Below are 20,318 nucleotides of genomic sequence, written 5' to 3'. Positions count from 1 at the left end.
ATCCCTAGAGAAGAAAACAATGTGATATAGCTAATATTAAAAATTATAATCAAAGGAAACGTCCCAGAAATAAAAGATCTAAAGCTACATATTGAAAGGGCCTACTGGATAATTTGAAAGATTAACCCGAAGCAATCCACCGGAAGACAAGTCTTACTAAAACTGTTTCACTCTAAACATAAAGAAAAAAATCTCCAAGTTCTCTAGGCACAAAGACCAAACAACTTATAAGAGCAAAATAATTTTATTGGCACTAGACTTGCAAAGTCAACTTAAAGCAAGGCCTCAATGTAGCATTTAAAATGACTCAATGAAAAAGTGTGAGCCAAGGATTTTGTAACTTTGACCCTAGCAATCCCACTTCCAGGCATTTACTCTAAGTGTGTACCCTCCAAAATTAAAATGCATATGCATACGTTTACTTATTGCAGTATTGTTTTTATAGTAGTATAGTAGAAACTATCTAAATTCTTAAATATAAAAGAGTGGTTGAGCAAACCATGGTGTATCTGTACGCTGAAGTATTATTCTGTATTAGTGTGTGTTCTCCAGAGAAACAGCCAATAGGATATACAGATACATAAGATTTATTATAATGAATTGGCTTACAGAGTTATGGAGGCTAAGAAGTCCTGAATCTGAGGTTGGCAAGCTGAAGACCCAGAGGAGCTGATGGTATAGTTTCCAGTCTCAGTCCAAAGGTCTGCAAACCAGAAAAGCCAATGATGTAATTTCCGGTCTGAGTCCAAGTCTGAAGGCAGGAAAAGAACAGTGTTTCATTATGAAGCACAGGGAGTCTTCTCTACCCTCAGGAGGACTTTTTGTTGTATTCAGGCCACTAATTGATTGGATGGCACCCACCCATATTAGAGAGGGCCATCTCTTTACTCAGCCTACCAATTAAAATGTAACTCTCAACCAGAAAACCTTTATAGACACACCCAGAATAATATTTAACCAATTATCTTGGCATCCTGTGGCCTGCTCAAATTGGCACGTAAAATTAACGATTCTATTTATAGTTGTACAATAGAATGAGGAAGATATCTGAACTGATATGGAGTGAGTTGCAGAATGTATTGTTAAATGATATAAACAAAGTTCAAAACAATATAGAATGATGTTACCTTTTGTATAAGAAATTAGGAAAAAGGAAATGTGTGTGTATATGTATTTATATATATATATATATGTTCAATTGTGCACAAATAAATACTGGAAAGACAAATTTGAGATTGGTGGGTAAAAATGAAGTGGGTGGGTGAAAATGGAGTGGAAGGGTTTGATGTGATTATTTGAGTAGTTCTGACTTTAGAATCATGTTAATGTTCCACATGCCCTAAAATTAAATCAATCTGTATGAAAGGTGCACTCAATGGAATATAACAGAAACAACTGAACTTAAATGTATTTTAAATGAATTACACTCTTTGTGGGGATCGGCAGTATTAACCCAGGTAACTTTAGAATGTACTATTTTGATACTATACTATAAGGCTAAAGACAAAAGAGTCATAAAGAATTGTAAATACTTAGGAGATTTGTTTTTTACATTGCTATGTGAGGATTAGCAATTTTAAATATATTTGTATTCTTGGACTGGACAAATTAATAAATACATTGTGGGTAACTGGAGTCAGGTTTGTCTGTGTTGGGAAATCGAGTTACACATACGGAAAGAAGAAAAGCCAGCATGAAGCACATTATGTTGGATTAGAATTTGTTATAGTATGCAATACTTCTTTTTAATATATAGAACTACATATAAATGTATATGTGTGTGTGTATGTGTGCATACCTCCATTTCCTACCCTTTTCACTGGGTGGGCTTACAAGCAGTGATACTGAGTAACAGTATACACATTGCAGCTATATCTTAGTTTCAAAATAACCATTCTGTAGTGAAAGGAAACGAGTCTTTGAACAAATGGCTGATTACAGGATGAAGCATGGAAAGTAAACATGAACCCGAAACATCTTATACCAGAAACTAAGGAAGTGATCAAAAAATGATGAGTACATGTCAGAAGGACACGAGAGTCAGCATTAAGGTCTATAGGCTAAAATAATTTTACCTCACTTTTTAAAGATATTAATAGGTAAAGAATTTTAGGTTGATAAATACTGTTTTGATACAATAAGGATATCATCCCACTGGCCTCCATTGCTGTTGAGCTACAAAATAGTAAGGGATTGTAATCTGTTCACTAGGAATCTGTGAGTCCCTACTGACACAAATAAATTGGGAAAAGGGAAGCTCTTCCTAATAGACGTAGAGTCATGATGGAATTAGAAAATCACCATTTGACAACCTCCATGTTAATTGTTTCAGGCAAGAATCCTCAATGGATGCTTAAAGTAGTGGACAAAACTGATGAAAAACAGCACATTTACATAGTTTGCCAAGATCTTTACATAATATTTATCAATTATAAAAGGGAAAATAATAACTTTATAGTACAGAAAATGTGGCAGGTACTACCTTAACCAAGTAATCAAAGTTAACTAGTAATAGGACAGATTGATATCATGTACCATCAATATGACGCCTTGGAAGAACAAAAATAGACCAGGTGTGGTGGCTCATGCCTGTAACCCCAGCACCTTGGGAGTCCTAGGTGAGAGGATTGCTTGAGCCCAGGAGTTCAAGACTGGGCAACATAGAGACCTCATCTTTACCAAAAATACACAAGATTACCTATGTGTGGTGGTGGCATGACTGTGGTCCCAGCTACTTGGGAGGCTGAGGTGGGATGATCACTTGAGCCCAGAATTTTGCACCACTGCCCTGCAGCCTGGGCAACAGAGTGAGACCCTCTCCCCCCACAAAAGAAGATAAAATGTGTAATGTCAGACAAACCTAAATAACTGGTATACTCTTTAAAAATACCAAGGTTATGAATGGTATGGTCTGAGGAACTCTTACAGATTAAAGGAAGCTGAAGAAACAGATTAAATGATGTGACAGCTAAATGCATCTTATGATTGCTGCATAATGTATAGTAGGCTAATTTTGAATAAGATCTGTTATGCACAATATAACAAAAGGTGGAAAACATGAAAGAGTGGTTAAGAGACATTAAGAATAGAGAAGATGTCAGATATACTTCTAACTATAGTTAAAAAGGAAGTGGAGCAACAAAAATATTTGAAGAAAAAATGACTTGAAAATTTTCAAATGTTAATGAAAGCTAATCAGATAAATTCAGTGAACCCACATAGGGTAAATAAAAAGAAAAAACACACCCAGATACATCACAGTGGAATCACAGAAGACCAAAGACAAAGAGAAGAAATTTAAAGCATCAGACAGAAAAATGTGTTATTTTATTTATTTATTTTTTTAAGAGAGAAGGTCTCTGTCACCCAGTCTGGAGTGCAGTGGTGTGGTCACAGCTCACTGCAGCCTCAACCTATTGAACTCAAGTGATCCTCCTGTCTCAGACTCCTTAGTAGCTGGGAGTACAAGCACATGCCACCACACCCGGCTAATTTATTTTTTGTAGAGACAGGGTCTAACTGGTCTGCCCAGGCTGGTCTCAAACACCTGACCTCAAGCAATCCTTCTGCCTTGCCCTCCCAAGGTGCTATGATTACAGGTGTGAGCTGCCACAGCTGGCCAATATAGTACCATTAAAAGAGTGACAATTGGACAGCTGACTTTTCAACAACAGTGGAGGCCAGTGGGAATGATATCCTTATTGTATCAAAACAATATTTGTCAACCTAAAATTATTTATCTATCAATATCTTTAAAAAGTGAGGTAAAATGAAGCTATTTTCATTGAAGCAAAATTGAAGGGAATCCTGAACGATATTTAGGCAGAAGAATGGTGATGCCAAAATGGGAATTCTGACATGTAGAAGGAATAAAGAGCAAAGAAAGTGGTAGATGTTTTGTATAAATCAGTAATATAATTTATTGGAATTAAAAAACAGCTAAAGCATATAGTAATAGTAGCATTTAAACTGAGTAGGGCATAAATGAGCTAGCGTCTTAAGGTTCTTGTATGCTCTAAGAGAAAGGTCTATATTAATTTACCAAGACATTTGGATGTATACTGTTTATTTCTAAGATCATCACTAAAAGAAGAAAAGTAGACTTTTTAACTTCCAAGCAGGTAGAGGGGGAAAAAATAAATATTCAACCCCAGAGAAGGAGGTGTTGATAGATAAGAGTAGGTATACAAATAGAAATATGGAATAAGATTGTAGACTTAAAACTAAATATATTAGTCATTATATTACCTGCAATGGTACTACTGAAAGCTCCATTTAAAAGACATATTGTCAGGATATATTCTAAAACAGAATATATCAAGGTTCAAAATTCATAGAAAAGATACAAGAAAGTGACGTATTAAACAAATACTGGAAAAATTTTGACTCTAAAAAAAGCATTAAGTTGTTTTATAGTGATGAAAGGTTTACTTTATCAGGAATATAAATTTAAATTTGCATGTGGCTAATAACATGGTGTTAACTGTAGGAATTTAAAATGGACAGATTTTCAAGGAGAAATACACGTGCATAGAAATAATGAAATATATTTTTAAATAACTCATAGGTTAAAGAAGAGATGATGGAAATTAGAAAATATTCTAAAGTAACATTCTGTAAACTAAGGTTTTGGGACTACAGCTAAAAGTTATAATTAGAGGGAAATTTGTAACTTTATATGCAAATACAGGAAAAAAGAAAGATCGCAAATTAATGAACTAATAATTTATCTCAAGATGTTAACAATAAGCCCTTCGTAGTAAATCCAAAGAAAGTAAAATGAATGAAATTATAAAAATAACAAAAAATTATGAAATTAAAACAATGAAAAGGATAAAATGAGCAAAAGTTGGGTCCTCAAATTCATACCTAAAATTGGCCAATATTACTTACGATGATTACAAAAATACTCAATACTAGAAATATAAAAAGGAACATGACTTCAGTTTCTGTATACATTAGAAAGGTAAGAGATACTGTCGACAACTTTATGTCTAATAACTTGAACATTTACATGAAATACCTAGAAAAACCTAAAACTCGCTAAATGTTCTGCAATAGTAGATTAAGTGTTTTATCATATAGTCATATACTGGAATATTGCAATGAGCTATGGCAGTTTTCATTAATATAGATGAGTTCAGAAACGTAGCGTTGGCCAAAAGAAGCAAGTTACAAAAGAATTAGAAACAAGCCGCTTGAGAATACAGACATGCATTTAAAAAAAAAAACAAAATACAGATGAAGCCACACAATATGTAATATAGGCTGGTATACCTGTGTGGCAAAACAAAAAAGCAAGGAAATGATTTATCATGAAAGTCAACAAAATTGTTACTACTGGATGGAGGAAGAAGATTTGTTGACATGTAAGCTACTTCTAAAGTACTAGTTATGTTCTGATTCTTAACCTGAGTATTTTTATTATTTCAGTTTTATATATGTGTTTTGTATATATGCTTCATTATAAAAATAGAGAAAAACAATGAAATCAAAGGTTATTGAAACTGTCTTAATTTAATGGAATCAAATTACTTCTGTTTCTATAGTCATTTTGGAACTGGTTGAATAAACTACTTAAAACACTGCTTGAAAAATCAAGTGACCGAAGAAGATCTTATATGCCTATAATCCAGTCCAGGGATCCATTAGGTTTTAGTTGGTGGATTATTACTCATGTAGCATCATTTTACAAGTTTGATCGCCATGGACTACCAGATGAAATGGTAAGACTTCATTTTTTAAAAGCTTTCTTATATTGTCAATTAATATGTAATTATTTGGACAAATTAGAAAATAAGTGAGCAGAAACAAGAAAAGTCAGACTACAATCACAGAGATAAATTATGTATAATGTTTCTGTAAACATCTTGAAAATTATAAAGTTTATGTTTTAATTTTTTAATTAAAAAAAATAACTTGTAGAAGATTTGGTATGTAGTCCTGGCCCTGCTACTGAACAATTGTGTGACCCTGAGCAAATTACTTAAACCTTTCTAGCTTTGTCTTCCCTTAACAAAAAATCATGGGATTGGATTGTCACAAAAGTTCCTTCTAGTTTTAAAATCTGTTATGATTGGCAAAGAAATTTCTGGAGGAATGAATTACTTATTTTTGTGAATAATTTAATAAAAGTACTTCAGAATAGCACTTCCTTAGTAAAGCTTTTTGCTAAGATAATTTATTAAACAACCATGAAGTTTGCTTCAAATACGAAGAGATTTTAACTAGTATATTAATTTCTCATTAGAAACATTTTTTACAGTGTTACCTGAAAACCCTATGAATAAAGTCAGCTAACAGATGTATACTTTGAAGCCCTATTTTTATACAATTTCTACGATATTCAGAAATTAATAGTATTGTATTATTATATCAGCCTATCAGCTCCATAAAATAAGCATCTAGAATCATGAAGCCAATTTGTCTATATTTTCAAAATTGCCATTTTTTATGGCAGTGGTTACCAAACCTGGCTGGTCATTAGACTTACTTGTGAATTTTTAAAAATCCAGCTATCTAGTCCAGCTGCAGTGGCTCATGCCTATAATCCCAGCACTTTGGAAGGCCAAGGCGGGTGGATCACTTGAGATCAGGAGTTCGACATCAGCCTGGCCAATGTGGTGAAACCCTGTCTCTACTAAAAATACAGAAATTAGCAGGGCATGGTGACACACACCTGTAGTCCCAGGTACTTGGGAGATGGAGGCAGGAGAATCGCTTGAGCCCGGAGACGGAGTTTGCGGTGAGCCGAGATCACACCACTGCACTCCAGCTTGGGCAACAGGGTGAGACACCATCCAAAAAAAAAAAAAAAAATCCAGATATCTAGATCTTAACTCTGGAGATCCTGATTTGGAGTTTGGAAATCCTGATTTTTAAAAAGTTCCTTGGTTCTCATCCTCTACAAGGTATGGGAGCCATTGCTTTATGAAACATATTCTTTGATAGGCTTGATAGATTTTCCTCTTTGGAATATTGGATAGACCCAGCTTTGAGAAGTCATCCATGGAGTCTGAGGGTTAGTTAGTATTAATATAGCATCATGGAAATGGAAAGGGTCTCAAAAAGTCCTCTAAATAATCCCCCTAATAATAAAAGATCCTGTAGGAGATCCCAGAATACAGTGAAATAGTCAGAAATTGCTCTGAGAAGTTCACACACAGCCCAGTATTAGTGTATTTGAGTATTCTACCAATTTATTGAGAAAAGTCGATGAACTTCTCACAGAAAAGAATTGTGTGTTTTTTGTTTGTATCCATGATTATTTACTATACTAATACAGAGTAAATAATAAATTTTAGCAATTGCCATTATTTCTATATTAGTGCTTTTATTAAGTGTTTTTGTGGAGTTAACGTGATTTCACATCTTTTAATTATTAGAATATTAGAACAATATTAAAGAAACTAAGAAAATTTAACTGTAATTCTAAGGTCTTTTTTTTTTTTTTGAGACGGAGTCTCGCTCTGTCGCCCAGGCTGGAGTGCAGTGGCGCAATCTCGGCTCACTGCAAGCTCCGCCTCCCGGGTTCACGCCATTCTCCTGCCTCAGCCTCTCCGAGTAGCTGGGACTACAGGCGCCCGCCACCACGCCCGGCTAATTTTTTGTCTTTTTTAGTAGAGACGGGGTTTCATCGTGGTCTCGATCTCCTGACCTCGTGATCCGCCCGCCTCGGCCTCCCAAAGTGCTGGGATTACAAGCGTGAGCCACCGCGCCCGGCCCTAAGGTCTTTATATAAGCATTCGCATTTCTCTTCCTCTCCAACTTTAGTTCCTCCAAGTATATATTTCTCATTTTAATCAATGTAAGTAAATATGGCAATTAGTTAAGTGTTTCTGAGTTTCTGTTATGTATTTACATAATATTAGGTTCCTATCAGAGGATACACATGAAATAGATTGTACTACTTTTTTTTTTTTTGAGATGGAATCTCACTCTGTTGCCCAGGCTGGAGTGTAGTGGCATGATCTCGGCTTACTGCAACCTCTGCCTCACGGGTTCAGGTGATTCTCCTGCCTCAGCCTCCCAAGTAGCTGGGATTACAGGTACACACCACCACGCCCAGCTAATTTTTATATTTTTAGTAGCGATGGGGTTTCACCATGTTGGCCAGGCTGGTTTCGAACTCCTGACCTCAGGTAATCTGCCTGCCTCGGCCTCCCAGAAGTGCTGGGATTACAGGTGTGAGCCACCGCACCCTGCCAGATTGTACTACTTCTTGCTTCAAGGAACATGCTTTTAGGTTATTAATACTTGCTGGAACTGTATTAACACTTATTTGAGTATGTAGTATATTTTAATATTAGTTAATATTGACCCCCCAGATATTCTCAGTGTGATAGGCAATTTAGTCAACATTAGTATATATCATTGCTATTGCTATTGTAATATTGAATTGCACTAATATAACCACCCATGGTTGCAGTGCTGAAATCACTCCTCTGTTTTTTTTTTTTTTGAGGTGGAGTCTCGCCCTGTTGCCCAGGCTGGACTGCAGTGGTGCAATCTCGGCTCACTGCAAGCTCCACCTCCAGGGTTCACGCCATTCTTCTGCCTCTGCCTCCCGAGTAGTTGGGACTACAGGTGCTCGCCACCATGCCTGGCTAATTTTTTGTATTTTTAGTAGAAACGGGATTTCACTGTGTTAGCCACGATAGTCTCAATCTTCTGACCTCGTGATCCACCCACCTTGGCCTCTCGAAGTGCTGGGGTTACAGGCGTGAACCACCATACCTAGCCCTACTCTTCTATTTCATACAGAGAACTCCAGAGGAGATTATTGCTTTTATTAGCTCTGACTCAAGATAGTAAATGAATTGTCTGTGTTTAAAATAGCTTAACTTGTGTCTTTTAATATTTGTCAGCAGTTCCTGATTTTCTTTTGCCACGATTTTAAAAAATCACATATTTTATGTAGGTTTTAACAGAAAAGGCCGTGATAATTAATAGAAAAAGGATATGATAAAAATGATGAGGATGTGTAATATATGTGTGTATATGCACATGTAAAATAAACTTTGCCTTTATATATGAGTCATCAAAGAGTTTTAAATATTTCTGGATTTCCTAAAGGCTTTTAAAGACAAACAAGCTCTCTAGTTAATAATAGTGTTCATTTGGGGTAAAATATGTGCTGCATTTGCAACATATTTAATATTTCACAGTGACTGTGTATTATCTCAGTGAAATATTATAAAGTAGGTGAGAGGGTAATATATTCATTTTACAGGTAAAGAAATTGAGATACACAGTGGTTAAACATCACCCTATTTTATCTCTTAGATAAACTTGGTATTAGACTTCTCCTAAGGATTGCCTCTTACGAATAGGTCTTTGGTAGGGTAACCATGTGTTCCATTTTGCCAGGTACAGACAGTCCCACTTGATACCTTATTACCTATTTATCCTAACTGGGTAATTTTTCCTTTTATCCTCAAAGTGTTTCAGTTTAATTGACAAATCAGATAGTCATTCTAATCCATGAACATAAACGCATATTGACGTATTGTTTCTGAGAGATTATGTAAGATGTTAATTTGGGTCTGGGATCTATTTAGAATTTTGAAGTTTTTTTTTTCTCCTTATGATATATTAACATAACCAACTACAACAGAGAAAATGGTTGTGCAGTAAGCATGCTTTATTCTACTAACAAGTAATCTGGAGTGAGAGATGATATGAAGTAATAATGGCTAGTCATATGTTCTTCACCAGAGAAATATCTATAATCTTGTGGCAGTGTAGTGATGTTTCAGTTTTTAAATGTGAACTGCTTTGCCCTGAAGGTTAATGTGAAATCTTTACATTTTAAATAGGTTTAAAATGTAAACCTATAGTGGATTTAACTCACAAAGCTATAATGGATTTAACTCACAAAGCTAGCCAATTTCTTAGTGTAGGCCTATAAGAAAAATTTGGTATCTCACTTTTTATATTAGAGTCATTAGATTTTCATATATTTCTGTTTAATGATTTTCTCTCAGCCAAGATGAGAGTGGGTTACTCTCTCACGATTCTAGTCATCTATTTTAAAACCAAATACAGTTTAAAGAGGAAAATTACTTCTGGGCATTGCAGGGGGTCAGTTTTAACAGTGTTTTCTGTACCCAGAACATAATGCAATTAGTCAGGCTAGCTGATGCTCGTCTTTGAAACGTCTGAAATAGTAACCAGATAAAAGTGTGAAATGTAACCTTAAAATGAGAGTTGCACCAGACTACCTAGTCTGCTGGAAGTGGAGGGTGGAGAATCTGTTTTACATGTCTGGTAGAGATCCTACCTATACTAAAGCTTAAATGGGTATCTTAGTTTTAATGCTGAAATAAGAAATATAAAATGTAGCCTCATATTGATGACATCCTACCTGCTTTCTATCAGCAGATTTAACTTGGTATGTAAAAAAAAAAAATGCTGTAGCTGCCCAAAGTGAAATTTTATTGCGGAAGAAAAATCTGTATTTCTTTGATACGTATTCTCTTACACTTGATTTGGGTATGATATAGTTGTCATTCTTTTCTTTGAATTGCAGTTTATTTTTGTTTTAGATTATAGCCACAAAACTGATTTATATAGTTGAAATTCTCTGGGTGAGAATTACACTGTTTTTCTGTAATTCTTCTGATTCAAATGCTTTGATAACACAGAATGATTGAAATATACTCAACACTATCCAGTTATAAAGCCAAAACTTAAATTATATCAACGCTGTCATGGCCCTTCCCACTTGGCACTGGAGGTGACATTTTCTTAATAAAGAATGATACAAAAATGAATTGTTGAAATCTGAGGGAAGGCATGCTAAGTAAAAAAAAAAAAAAAAAAAAAAAAAAAATTGGTTACTGGTGCATGTTATAATAGAAGAAATACAGGCTTTGGTGCTAGATAACCTTGGATTTGAATTCATTCTTTGAATTGTACATACATGACCTTTCTGAGACTTAATTATGTTTTCTGTGAAATGGGGAAATTTTTTTAAGGAAGTACTATGTCAGGAACCTAACGCAGTAGACATAGTATTGATAGAAGAAAATGATCTTTTTTTGAGAGAGACTTTTAGGGCCAACTACTAAGTTTCAGGGGACAGTCCCTAAGACTGTCTTTACTTCTGACACCAGTTGCAAGCTCGGGGTTCCCAAAACTACCTTAGGTTTGATAATTTGTTAGGACTCACAGAACTCACTGAAAGCTATTATTTTGTTTTCTTAAAGGGGAAGGATATAAATTAACATCAGCCAAGGGAAGAAGGGCATAGGCCAGAGTCCAGAAGTACCAAATGTGGAACTTCTATTGTTTTCTCTTAATAGAGTCAGGCCACGTTCTTCTCCTGGCATCAGTGTGTGACAGTATGCAGGGAGTGTTGCAAAACGGGTGCCCACTCAAGCCTCAGTGTTCATAGTTTTTATGGGAGTTCCATTATGTAGGAGTGGACTACTGAATTGCTCACATGGCTTATTCCAGTTTCCAAGTCAACTGACTCAAAGCCCCCAGCCTGAGACTATTGTTGCTCTTTTGGGTGTGACCAGACCCTAAGCTAAGACTATGTGGGTGTGTCCAGCCTTCACTGTCTATCACATTGTTAGATTATCCAGTGTGACCATAGGACCCTCATCAAACAAAGATGCTACTATCAGGCGTAACATTCCCAGGGCCCAAAGATGACCTCCAGGAAGCTACGGGCAATGGTCAGATCTTTTTTGTTTTGTTTTCTGAGACAGAGTCTCCCTCTGTTGCCCAGACTGGAGTGCAATGGCGCGATCTCTGCTCACTGCAACCTCCACCTCCTGGGTTCAAGCTATTCTCCTGCCTCAGCCTCCCAAGTAGCTGGGATTATAGGCACGCACCACCACACCCTGCTAATTTTTGTATTTTAGTAGAGACACGGTTTCACCATGTTGGCCAGGCTGGTCTCGAACTCCTGACTTCAAGTGATCCGCCTGCTTTGGCCTCCCAAAGTGCTGGGATTACAGGAGTGAGCCCAGCAGGCCAGATCTTTTTTATGGGCAAGGCCAAATTCTTTACTCCACATTTTCTCCCAGTTAATTTTTTTTGCATTCACTTTATTTGTGTATGTCAAAAAGTCAACCCGATTTTGCTAAAAATAACTAAATCATTGTATTAGTAATCTATTGCTGTGTCACAAAAGTATCAGCTTAAAACAAACATTTATTATCTCACACTCTCAATTTCTGAGACTCAGGCATTCAGGAGAAGCTTAGCTGGGTGGTTCTAGCTCAGGGTCTCTCATGAGGTTGCAGTAAAGCTATCAGCAAGGGCTTCAGTATCTGAAGATTTAGCTGGAACTGCAGAATTTGCTTTCAGCTTTACTTTAGTTGGCACAGTGCTTCAGTTTCTCATCATATGTGCTGTTCACAATATAGCTGTTTCCAGATCAAGTTAACAGGTCAGAGTATCATAAAGATAGAAGCTTCAGTGTCTTGTAACCTATTCTTGGAGGTGACATACTATCACTCATATTGGTATTGGTAGTCTGTTAGTGACCAACCCTAGTACAGTGTAAGAGGGGATTGTGGAAAGCATAAATTCCAGGAGACAAGGATCATTGGGGGACATCTTAGAGGCTGACTACCACACTGACTGTGCTCTTTATTAAGAAAATATTTATTTAGTGATTGACTATAGTTAGCATTTTACATGAATATTGCCTAGCCATTTAAAATCATGAGTATTCATTGTGCTTTAACACTTTATTGATCATTTGAGTTCATGCCTATGAATATTATATTCTTTATAACAGGGATAAGAAGGGTATGATGAAGGTCTTTCTTTTACTTGTAAGGCCTCAGGTTTTGCTTTTTGAGGTCTTATGATTACTTTTTTTTTTTTCTGAGACAAAGTCTTGTTCTGTCACCCAGGCTAGAGCGCAGTGGCACGATCTCGGCTCACTGCAACCTCCATCTCCCGGGTTCACACCATTCTCCTGCCTCAGCCTCCCAAGTAGCTGGGATTACAGGCACCAGCCACCACACCTGACTAATTTTTGTATTTTTAGTAGAGACGAGGTTTCACCATGTTGGCCAGGCTGGTTTCCAACTCGTGATCCACCCACCTTGGCCTCCCAAAGTGCTGGGATTATAGGTGTGAGCCATCGCTCCTGGCCATGATTACTTTTCATACCTTTTTTTCTCTTCCACATTAGAAGCTCGTTATTACTTGCTTATTCTTTAAAATGCTTTCTTTGCTTTTGGTTTTGTCCAGTATCCACGTATCCAGAACTTTAAGAACTGAATATTAAGTGAACTGAGTATCCTGTGAGAATGTCTTCCAGGCTTTCCTTTTGGAAATATGGAATTGTTTAAGTGCGTACCTAGCCTTTGTGAAAGTCCTTTTTAGCTTTCTTCCTTATGGAAATCATTCTAGATAGTCGAGGTTGTCAATTTATTTTCTGTATAAAATTTTTAGTTACTTTGTTTACTAAAGTAGATGGTCTCAGGTTTGTTATTCATAAAATGAAGGAAAAAGCTCTAGTGATTAAAGTGGAAAATAGGGATGATTACTCAGCATAAAAAAAAAACACCAAAAATACATGTGGCTATATAATGTTTTTTTTTTTCCCGTTGGATTTTGTATCTGAAAGCAGAAATTAAATATTTGGTAGAATATTTATAATCTTTTTTTTTTTATTATTATTATACTTTAGGTTTTAGGGTACATGTGCACAATGTGCAGGTTTGTTACATATGTATCCGTGTGCCGTGTTGGTTTGCTGCACCCATTAACTCGTCATTTAGCATTGGGTATATCTCCTAATGCTGTCCCTCCCCCCTCCCCGCAACCCGCAACAGTCCCCAGAGTGTGATGTTCCCCTTCCTGTGTCCATGAGTTCTCATTGTTCAATTCCCACCTGTGAGTGAGAACATGTGGTGTTTGGTTTTTTGTCCTTGCGATAGTTTACTGAGAATTATGTTTTCCAGTTTCATCCATGTCCCTACAAAGGACATGAACTCATCATTTTTTATGGCTGCATAGTATTCCATGGTGTATATGTGCCACATTTTCTTAATCCAGTCTATCGTTGTTGGACATTTGGGTTGGTTCCAAGTCTTTGCTATTGTGAATAGTGCCACAATAAACATACGTGTGCATGTGTCTTTATAGCAGCATGATTTATTGTCCTTTGGGTATATACCCAGTAATGGGATGGCTGGGTCAAATGGTATTTCTAGTTCTAGATCCCTGAGGAATCGCCACACTGACTTCCACAATGGTTGAACTAGTTTATAGTCCCACCAACAGTGTAAGAGTGTTCCTATTTCTCCACATCCTCTCCAGCACCTGTTGCTTCCTGACTTTTTAATGATGGCCATTCTAACTGGTGTGAGATGGTATCTCATTGTGGTTTTGATTTGCATTTCTCTGATGGCCAGTGATGATGAGCATTTTTTCATGTGTTTTTTGGCTGCATAAATGTCTTCTTTTGAGAAGTGTCTGTTCATGTCCTTTGCCCACTTTTTGATGGAGTTGTTTGTTTTTTTCTTGTAAATTTGTTTGAGTTCATTGTAGATTCTGGATATTAGCCCTTTGTCAGATGAGTAGGTTGCAAAAATTTTCTCCCATTCTGTAGGTTGCCTGTTCACTCTGATGGTAGTTTCTTTTGCTGTGCAGAAGCTCTTTAGTTTAATTAGATCCCATTTGTCAATTTTGGCTTTTGCTGCCATTGCTTTTGGTGTTTTAGACATGAAGTCCTTGCCCATGCCTATGTCCTGAATGGTATTGCCTAGCTTTTCTTCTAGGGTTTTTATGGTTTTAGGTCTAACATTTAAGTCTTTAATCCATCTTGAATTAATTTTTGTGTAAGGTGTAAGGAAGGGATCCAGTTTCAGCTTTCTACATATGGCTAGCCAGTTTTCCCAGCACCATTTATTAAATAGGGAATCCTTATCCCATTGCTTGTTTTTGTCAGGTTTGTCAAAGATCAGATAGTTGTAGATATGTGGCATTATTTCTGAGGGCTCTGTTCTGTTCCATTGATCTATGTCTCTGTTGTGGTACCAGTACCATGCTGTTTTGGTTACTGTAGCCTTGTAGTATAGTTTGAAGTCAGGTAGCGTGATGCCTCCAGCTTTGTTCTTTTGGCTTAGGATTGACTTGGTGATGCGGGCTCTTTTTTGGTTCCATATGAACTTTATTTTTTTATTAATTTTTTTTTTGCACACAAAACAATAAACATTTTCTAAAAATACATACAAACAAAAAGATGCGTATCAAACATATTAGGAAGGTTGCACATGGGAAGTCAGGGAATAGAAATGGGGGGTGGGAATTAAAATAAATGAGAGAGGGACTTTATATGGATCAGTGATAATAACTCAATCCTCTATTTGACAGAGAAGAAGGAGAAGGAAGAGGAAGAAAAAGAAAGTGGGATAAAGGATCAGAAAGGGAGGAAAATAGAAAAAATTAGAGTATGACTCCAGGGTAGACCTGTTTCATATGAACTTTAAAGTAGTTTTTTCCAATTCTGTGAAGAAAGTCATTGGTAGCTTGATGGGGATGGCATTGAATCTATCAATTACCTTGGGCGGTATGGCCATTTTCACAATATTGATTCTTCCAACCCATGAGCATGGAATGTTCTTCCATTTGTTTGTATCCTCTTTTATTTCATTGAGCAGTGGTTTGTAGTTCTCCTTGAAGAGGTCCTTCACATCCCTTGTAAGTTGGATTCCTAGGTATTTTATTCTCTTTGAAGCAATTGTGAATGGGAGTTCGCTCATGATTTGGCTCTCTGTTTGTCTGTGATTGGTGTACAAGAATGCTTGTGATTTTTGTACATTGATTTGGAATATTTATAATCTTACTGAAGCACCACTGTTACAACTCCTGATGTGGTTTGTACTGGATTGGAATAGTTGTACATTTTTTTCTGCCAAGTTCGTTAACTCTTTACCAAAGGAATATTAGGAATTCAAGAAATCACATTGATGCTGAATGATAGCTATACCCCATCATTTGCTATACCCTAATTTTAAATATGGGCATAATCAAGAGCAATAATTTTGATGCACTACTATTTTCTCCCTTTCTAGAGAAAAGTGGAATCAAATTGGAACTTTGTAGAAGAACTGCTGAAAAAGTCCATCAGTGTTCAGGTATGCAATTAAAGTAAGACAGTTTGTGGATTTTGCTTAATTTTTATGTTATAAATTTTATTTTTAAAACCATGCAAGCTGTTAAAATGATTCAGATAACAAATAACTTTCATGCTTTGAAGGGTTAACTCACAGTAGTTTCTTTTAGTGATTATTCTTTGAAGATTTTTAATACTAAGTTGTCAGTTAAAGGACAAAGATAATATCTAGTTGATGACTTTGACAAAATGTATTCAAAATAAGTGGTAGATGCTTCAGAACTCTATGCCATTCCTTGACTGTATGATATCAAACTAGGTGACACAATGAGGGAGATAGTCATTGGCATTGAAAATTCAGCTATATCCTCATCACAGCAGGAAGGTGACTTGCCTTGCTGAGCAATTTGTCTTACAGGCTTGAATCATATTCTAACTGATAAGGTCCTAGTTTCTGAGCATTCATTTCATACCTTATCATTTTTCTTTCTGCAGAGCTGTTAATGTAGTGCTTCATGGCCTAGAGGTCAGACTTGACCTCCTTTTAAAATAGTTTTAAACATGCTGTTCATCACATTTTTAAACATATTGTATGGAAGCCCTGTAAAGTTTTGTAATATGTTATCATTTTTCTAAGAGTTTATGGAGAATTATAATAAAGAATATTTTGGAATTTGGGAAATATTTTTCTTTTAAGAAATAAAGAGTAGTTAAAACTTGAAGAGGAATAAAAAATGTTGTAGTATAATATTGCTTTATGCACGCGTGTGTGTATGTAGTAGCAATGTCTTTGGAAAACATTTTAACTGCTTGAAATTTTCTTTTACCCATTATCCACATTAATTCTTACTTTTTTAGGAAACAAAGGCATTTAGTTATAATATGAATCATATAATTATGAACTATAAATTTTAGCTTAGAATGCCAAAGAATTCTGCATACATAAATTGGATCAGAAACAAAAGATCTATTATCTTTTTATAATCTTTCCTATAATCCCTATAAAAGTTTTTGTTTATTATATTTCATCCTATATCATATTCATTGGTCTTCCTCATTTGTTTTGAGAACATACTGATTTAGTAACTCAAAAAGTTTTTTATGTATATTTTTTATTTCAGAATGAAGGGAATTACTAAAAAGTGGTTGTGAAATAAGATGCATATTATAGTGGTCATTGTCATTTGTATCAGTTACTAATTCCGTCTTAATGCTTTAACCAAATCCAAAGAATTTCAGTAAAGTCTGGATAACATTATTATTCTGTTCAGAGTTACTGAATCTTGAGTCAGTAACTAGGGGCTTTAATTTTCAATTAAGTTGCAACTGCTTGCGTTCTTTAAATTTCTTTCTCCTTGACCCATGTTTCTGTTGTATTTAATAATTTTTAAACTGCCTTTCAGCTCTAACGGTGTATCAATTTATGGTTTTGCACTCAGCTGGTTTTAAGTTACAGAATATTTCTTAGGAAGCTTTAAAGGTTTATATGGATAAATATATATATATTATATATATTTACATAGATCTCAGCCCTGCACACCAGAGGCCTGGATATAAATTCAGTTCTGTTGGCTGTAGGGGGAGCATGGTGGGAGTGAGACTGACCTTGCTGGCTGCATGGGAGCTGGGTGAGGCCTGCCACTGCCAGCTTTCCCCCACTTTTCTGGAGACCTGTATGAAGCAGCAGACGCAGCCATAATTCCTCTTCGAACATAATTTCATAGCCCTGAGAACTGCCCCCGCCCATACCCACTCCACAGTGGTCGCATCAAGCCCTGCCCAAGGAGAGTCTGAGCTCAGACATGCCTAACCATTCCCCCATCTTATGGTTTGTATTAGGGTTCTCTAGAGGGACAGAACTAATATATGTACGGGAGTTTATTAAGGAGTATTAACTCACATGATCACAAGGTCCTACAATAGGCCACCTGCCAGCTGAGGAGCAAGGAATCTAGTCCAAGTCTCAAGCTGAAGAACTTGGTGTCCAATGTTTGAGAGCAGGAAGCATCCAGCACGGGAGAAAAATGTAGGATGTGAGACTAAGCCAGTCTAGTCTTTTCATGTTCTTCTGCCTGCTCTTTATTCTGGCTGAGCTGACAGCTGATTAGATTGTGCCCACTTAGATTAAGAGTGGGTCTGCTTTTCCCCGCCCACTGACTCAAATGTTAATCTCCTATGTCAGCACCCTCACAGACACACCCAGGATCAATACTGCATTCTTCAATCCAGTCAAGTTGACACTCAGTATCAACTATCACAGTCTTTCTCTACCCACCTGGTAGCCGAAGATAGAAAACATAAACTCATGGGAACTCCATGGCCCCATCCATCAACTGAGAAACCCGAATACTTATGCAGGTGATTTCAGGGCCAGTTTATATCCCCCCTATAGTACCACAGCTGTTGCTCTCTTGAAAGTGCCACCTCCTGGCTGGAGGCCAACCAACTCAAGCCATTACAGCAACTCATAACAGAACAGCCCTGCACCAAGGAAGGAGAAAACAACATCTAATTCCATTACCTGTAACATTCTGTTTAACCAGAGGTCCTGAGTCTGTCCACATGACAACTTCACTGCTAGCATAACCAGCATTTGAGAAAACCAGTCTTCTAAACAAAACTACAACAAAGGATCCTCACAGAGTCCATTTCACTCCCCTGCTGCCTCCACCAGAGCAGGTGGTGGTATCCACGGCTGAGAGACCTGAAGATAGATCATATCACAGGACTCTTTGCAGACACCTCCCCCCGCCCCGCCCCAGTACCATCCCAGAGCCCGGTAGCTCTGCTGGGTGGCTAGACCCAGAAGAGCAATAACAATCACTGCAGTTGGGCTCTCAGGAAGGGGGAGAACACCATATCAAGGGATCACCCTGCAGTACAAAAGAACATTAGTCCTTGGATCTCAGATCTTTCCTCTGGACATGGTCTATCCAAATGAGAAGGACGCAGAAAAACAATTCTGGTAATATGACAAAACAAGGTTCTTTATCACCCCCACAAGATCACACTAGCTCACCAGCAATCAATCCAAACCAAGAAGAAATCTCTGAATTACTAGAAAAAGAGTTCTAAAGGTCAATTCTTACGTTACTTAAGGAGGCAACAGAGAAATGTGAAAACCAGATTAAAGAAATTTAAAAAATAATAACAGATATGCATGAAAAGATCTCCAGAGAAATATATATCATAAATAAAAAACAATCACAACTTCTGGAAATGAAAGACACTTTTAAAGAAATGCAAAATGCACTGAGAAATTTCAACAATAGAATCGAACAAGTAGAAGAAAGAGCATCAGAGCTTGAAGACAAGGTTTTCAAATTAATCCAATCCGATAAAGACAAAGAAAAAAGAATTTTTTAAAAAATGAACGAAACCTCCAAGAATATTGGGATTATGTTAAGTGACCAAACCTAAGAATAATTGGTGTTCCTGAAGAAGAAGAGAAATCTAAAAGTTTGGAAAACTTATTTGAGGGAATCTAGGAAAACTTCACTGGCATTGCTAGAGATCTAGACATCCAAATACAAGAAGCTCAAAGAACACCTGGGAAACATCGCAAAAACATAATCACCTTAGGCACATAGTCATCAGGTTACCTAAAGTGAAGACAAAGGAAAGAATCTTAAGAGCTGTGAGGCAGAAAGCATCAGGTAACCTACAAAGGAAAACCTATCAAATTAACAGCAGATATTTTAGTGGAATACAAGCTAGAAGGGATTTGGGTCCTATCTTTAGCATCCTTAAACAAAATTATCATCCAAGAATGTTGTATCCATGAAACTAAGCTTCATAAATGAAGGAAAGATAAAGTATTTTTCAGACAAACAAATGCTAAGAGGATTTGCCACTACCAAGCCAGCACTACAAGAACTGCTGAAAGGAGACCTAAATCTTGAACCTCAAACCAAACAAACCTCTTTAAAGCATAAATCTCACAGGGCCTATCAAACAATAACACAATGAAGAAAAAAGACATTCAGGCAACAACTACCACAGTGAATAGAATAGTACCTTACATCTCAGTACTAACGTTGTATGTAAATGACCTAAATGTGTCACTTAGAAGATATAGAAGGGCAGAATGGATAATAATTCACCAACCATGTATCTGCTGTCTTCAAGAGACTTAACACATAAGGACTCACATAACTTAAGGTAATGGGGTGGAAAAAGATAGTCCATTCAAATGGACACCAAAAGTGAGCAGAAGTAGCTATTCTTG

General features: G+C 36.6%; 1 protein-coding gene across 1 annotated transcript in view; it reads left to right on the top strand.

The window, feature by feature from the left end:
- Window positions 1-20,318, top strand: part of MMS22L (MMS22 like, DNA repair protein) — a 145,758-nt gene that overhangs the window by 22,968 nt on the left and 102,472 nt on the right. The window contains exons 10-11 of the mRNA XM_030809481.1: window positions 5,550-5,726; window positions 16,050-16,112. Coding sequence (XP_030665341.1) covers window positions 5,550-5,726; window positions 16,050-16,112 — 240 coding nt within the window. The remainder of the gene's footprint in view (window positions 1-5,549; window positions 5,727-16,049; window positions 16,113-20,318) is intronic.

Source organism: Nomascus leucogenys, chromosome 3 (genome assembly GCF_006542625.1).
Source record: "Nomascus leucogenys isolate Asia chromosome 3, Asia_NLE_v1, whole genome shotgun sequence".
Classification (NCBI taxonomy): domain Eukaryota; kingdom Metazoa; phylum Chordata; class Mammalia; order Primates; family Hylobatidae; genus Nomascus; species Nomascus leucogenys.
This window is presented reverse-complemented; position numbering and strand designations above follow the sequence as displayed.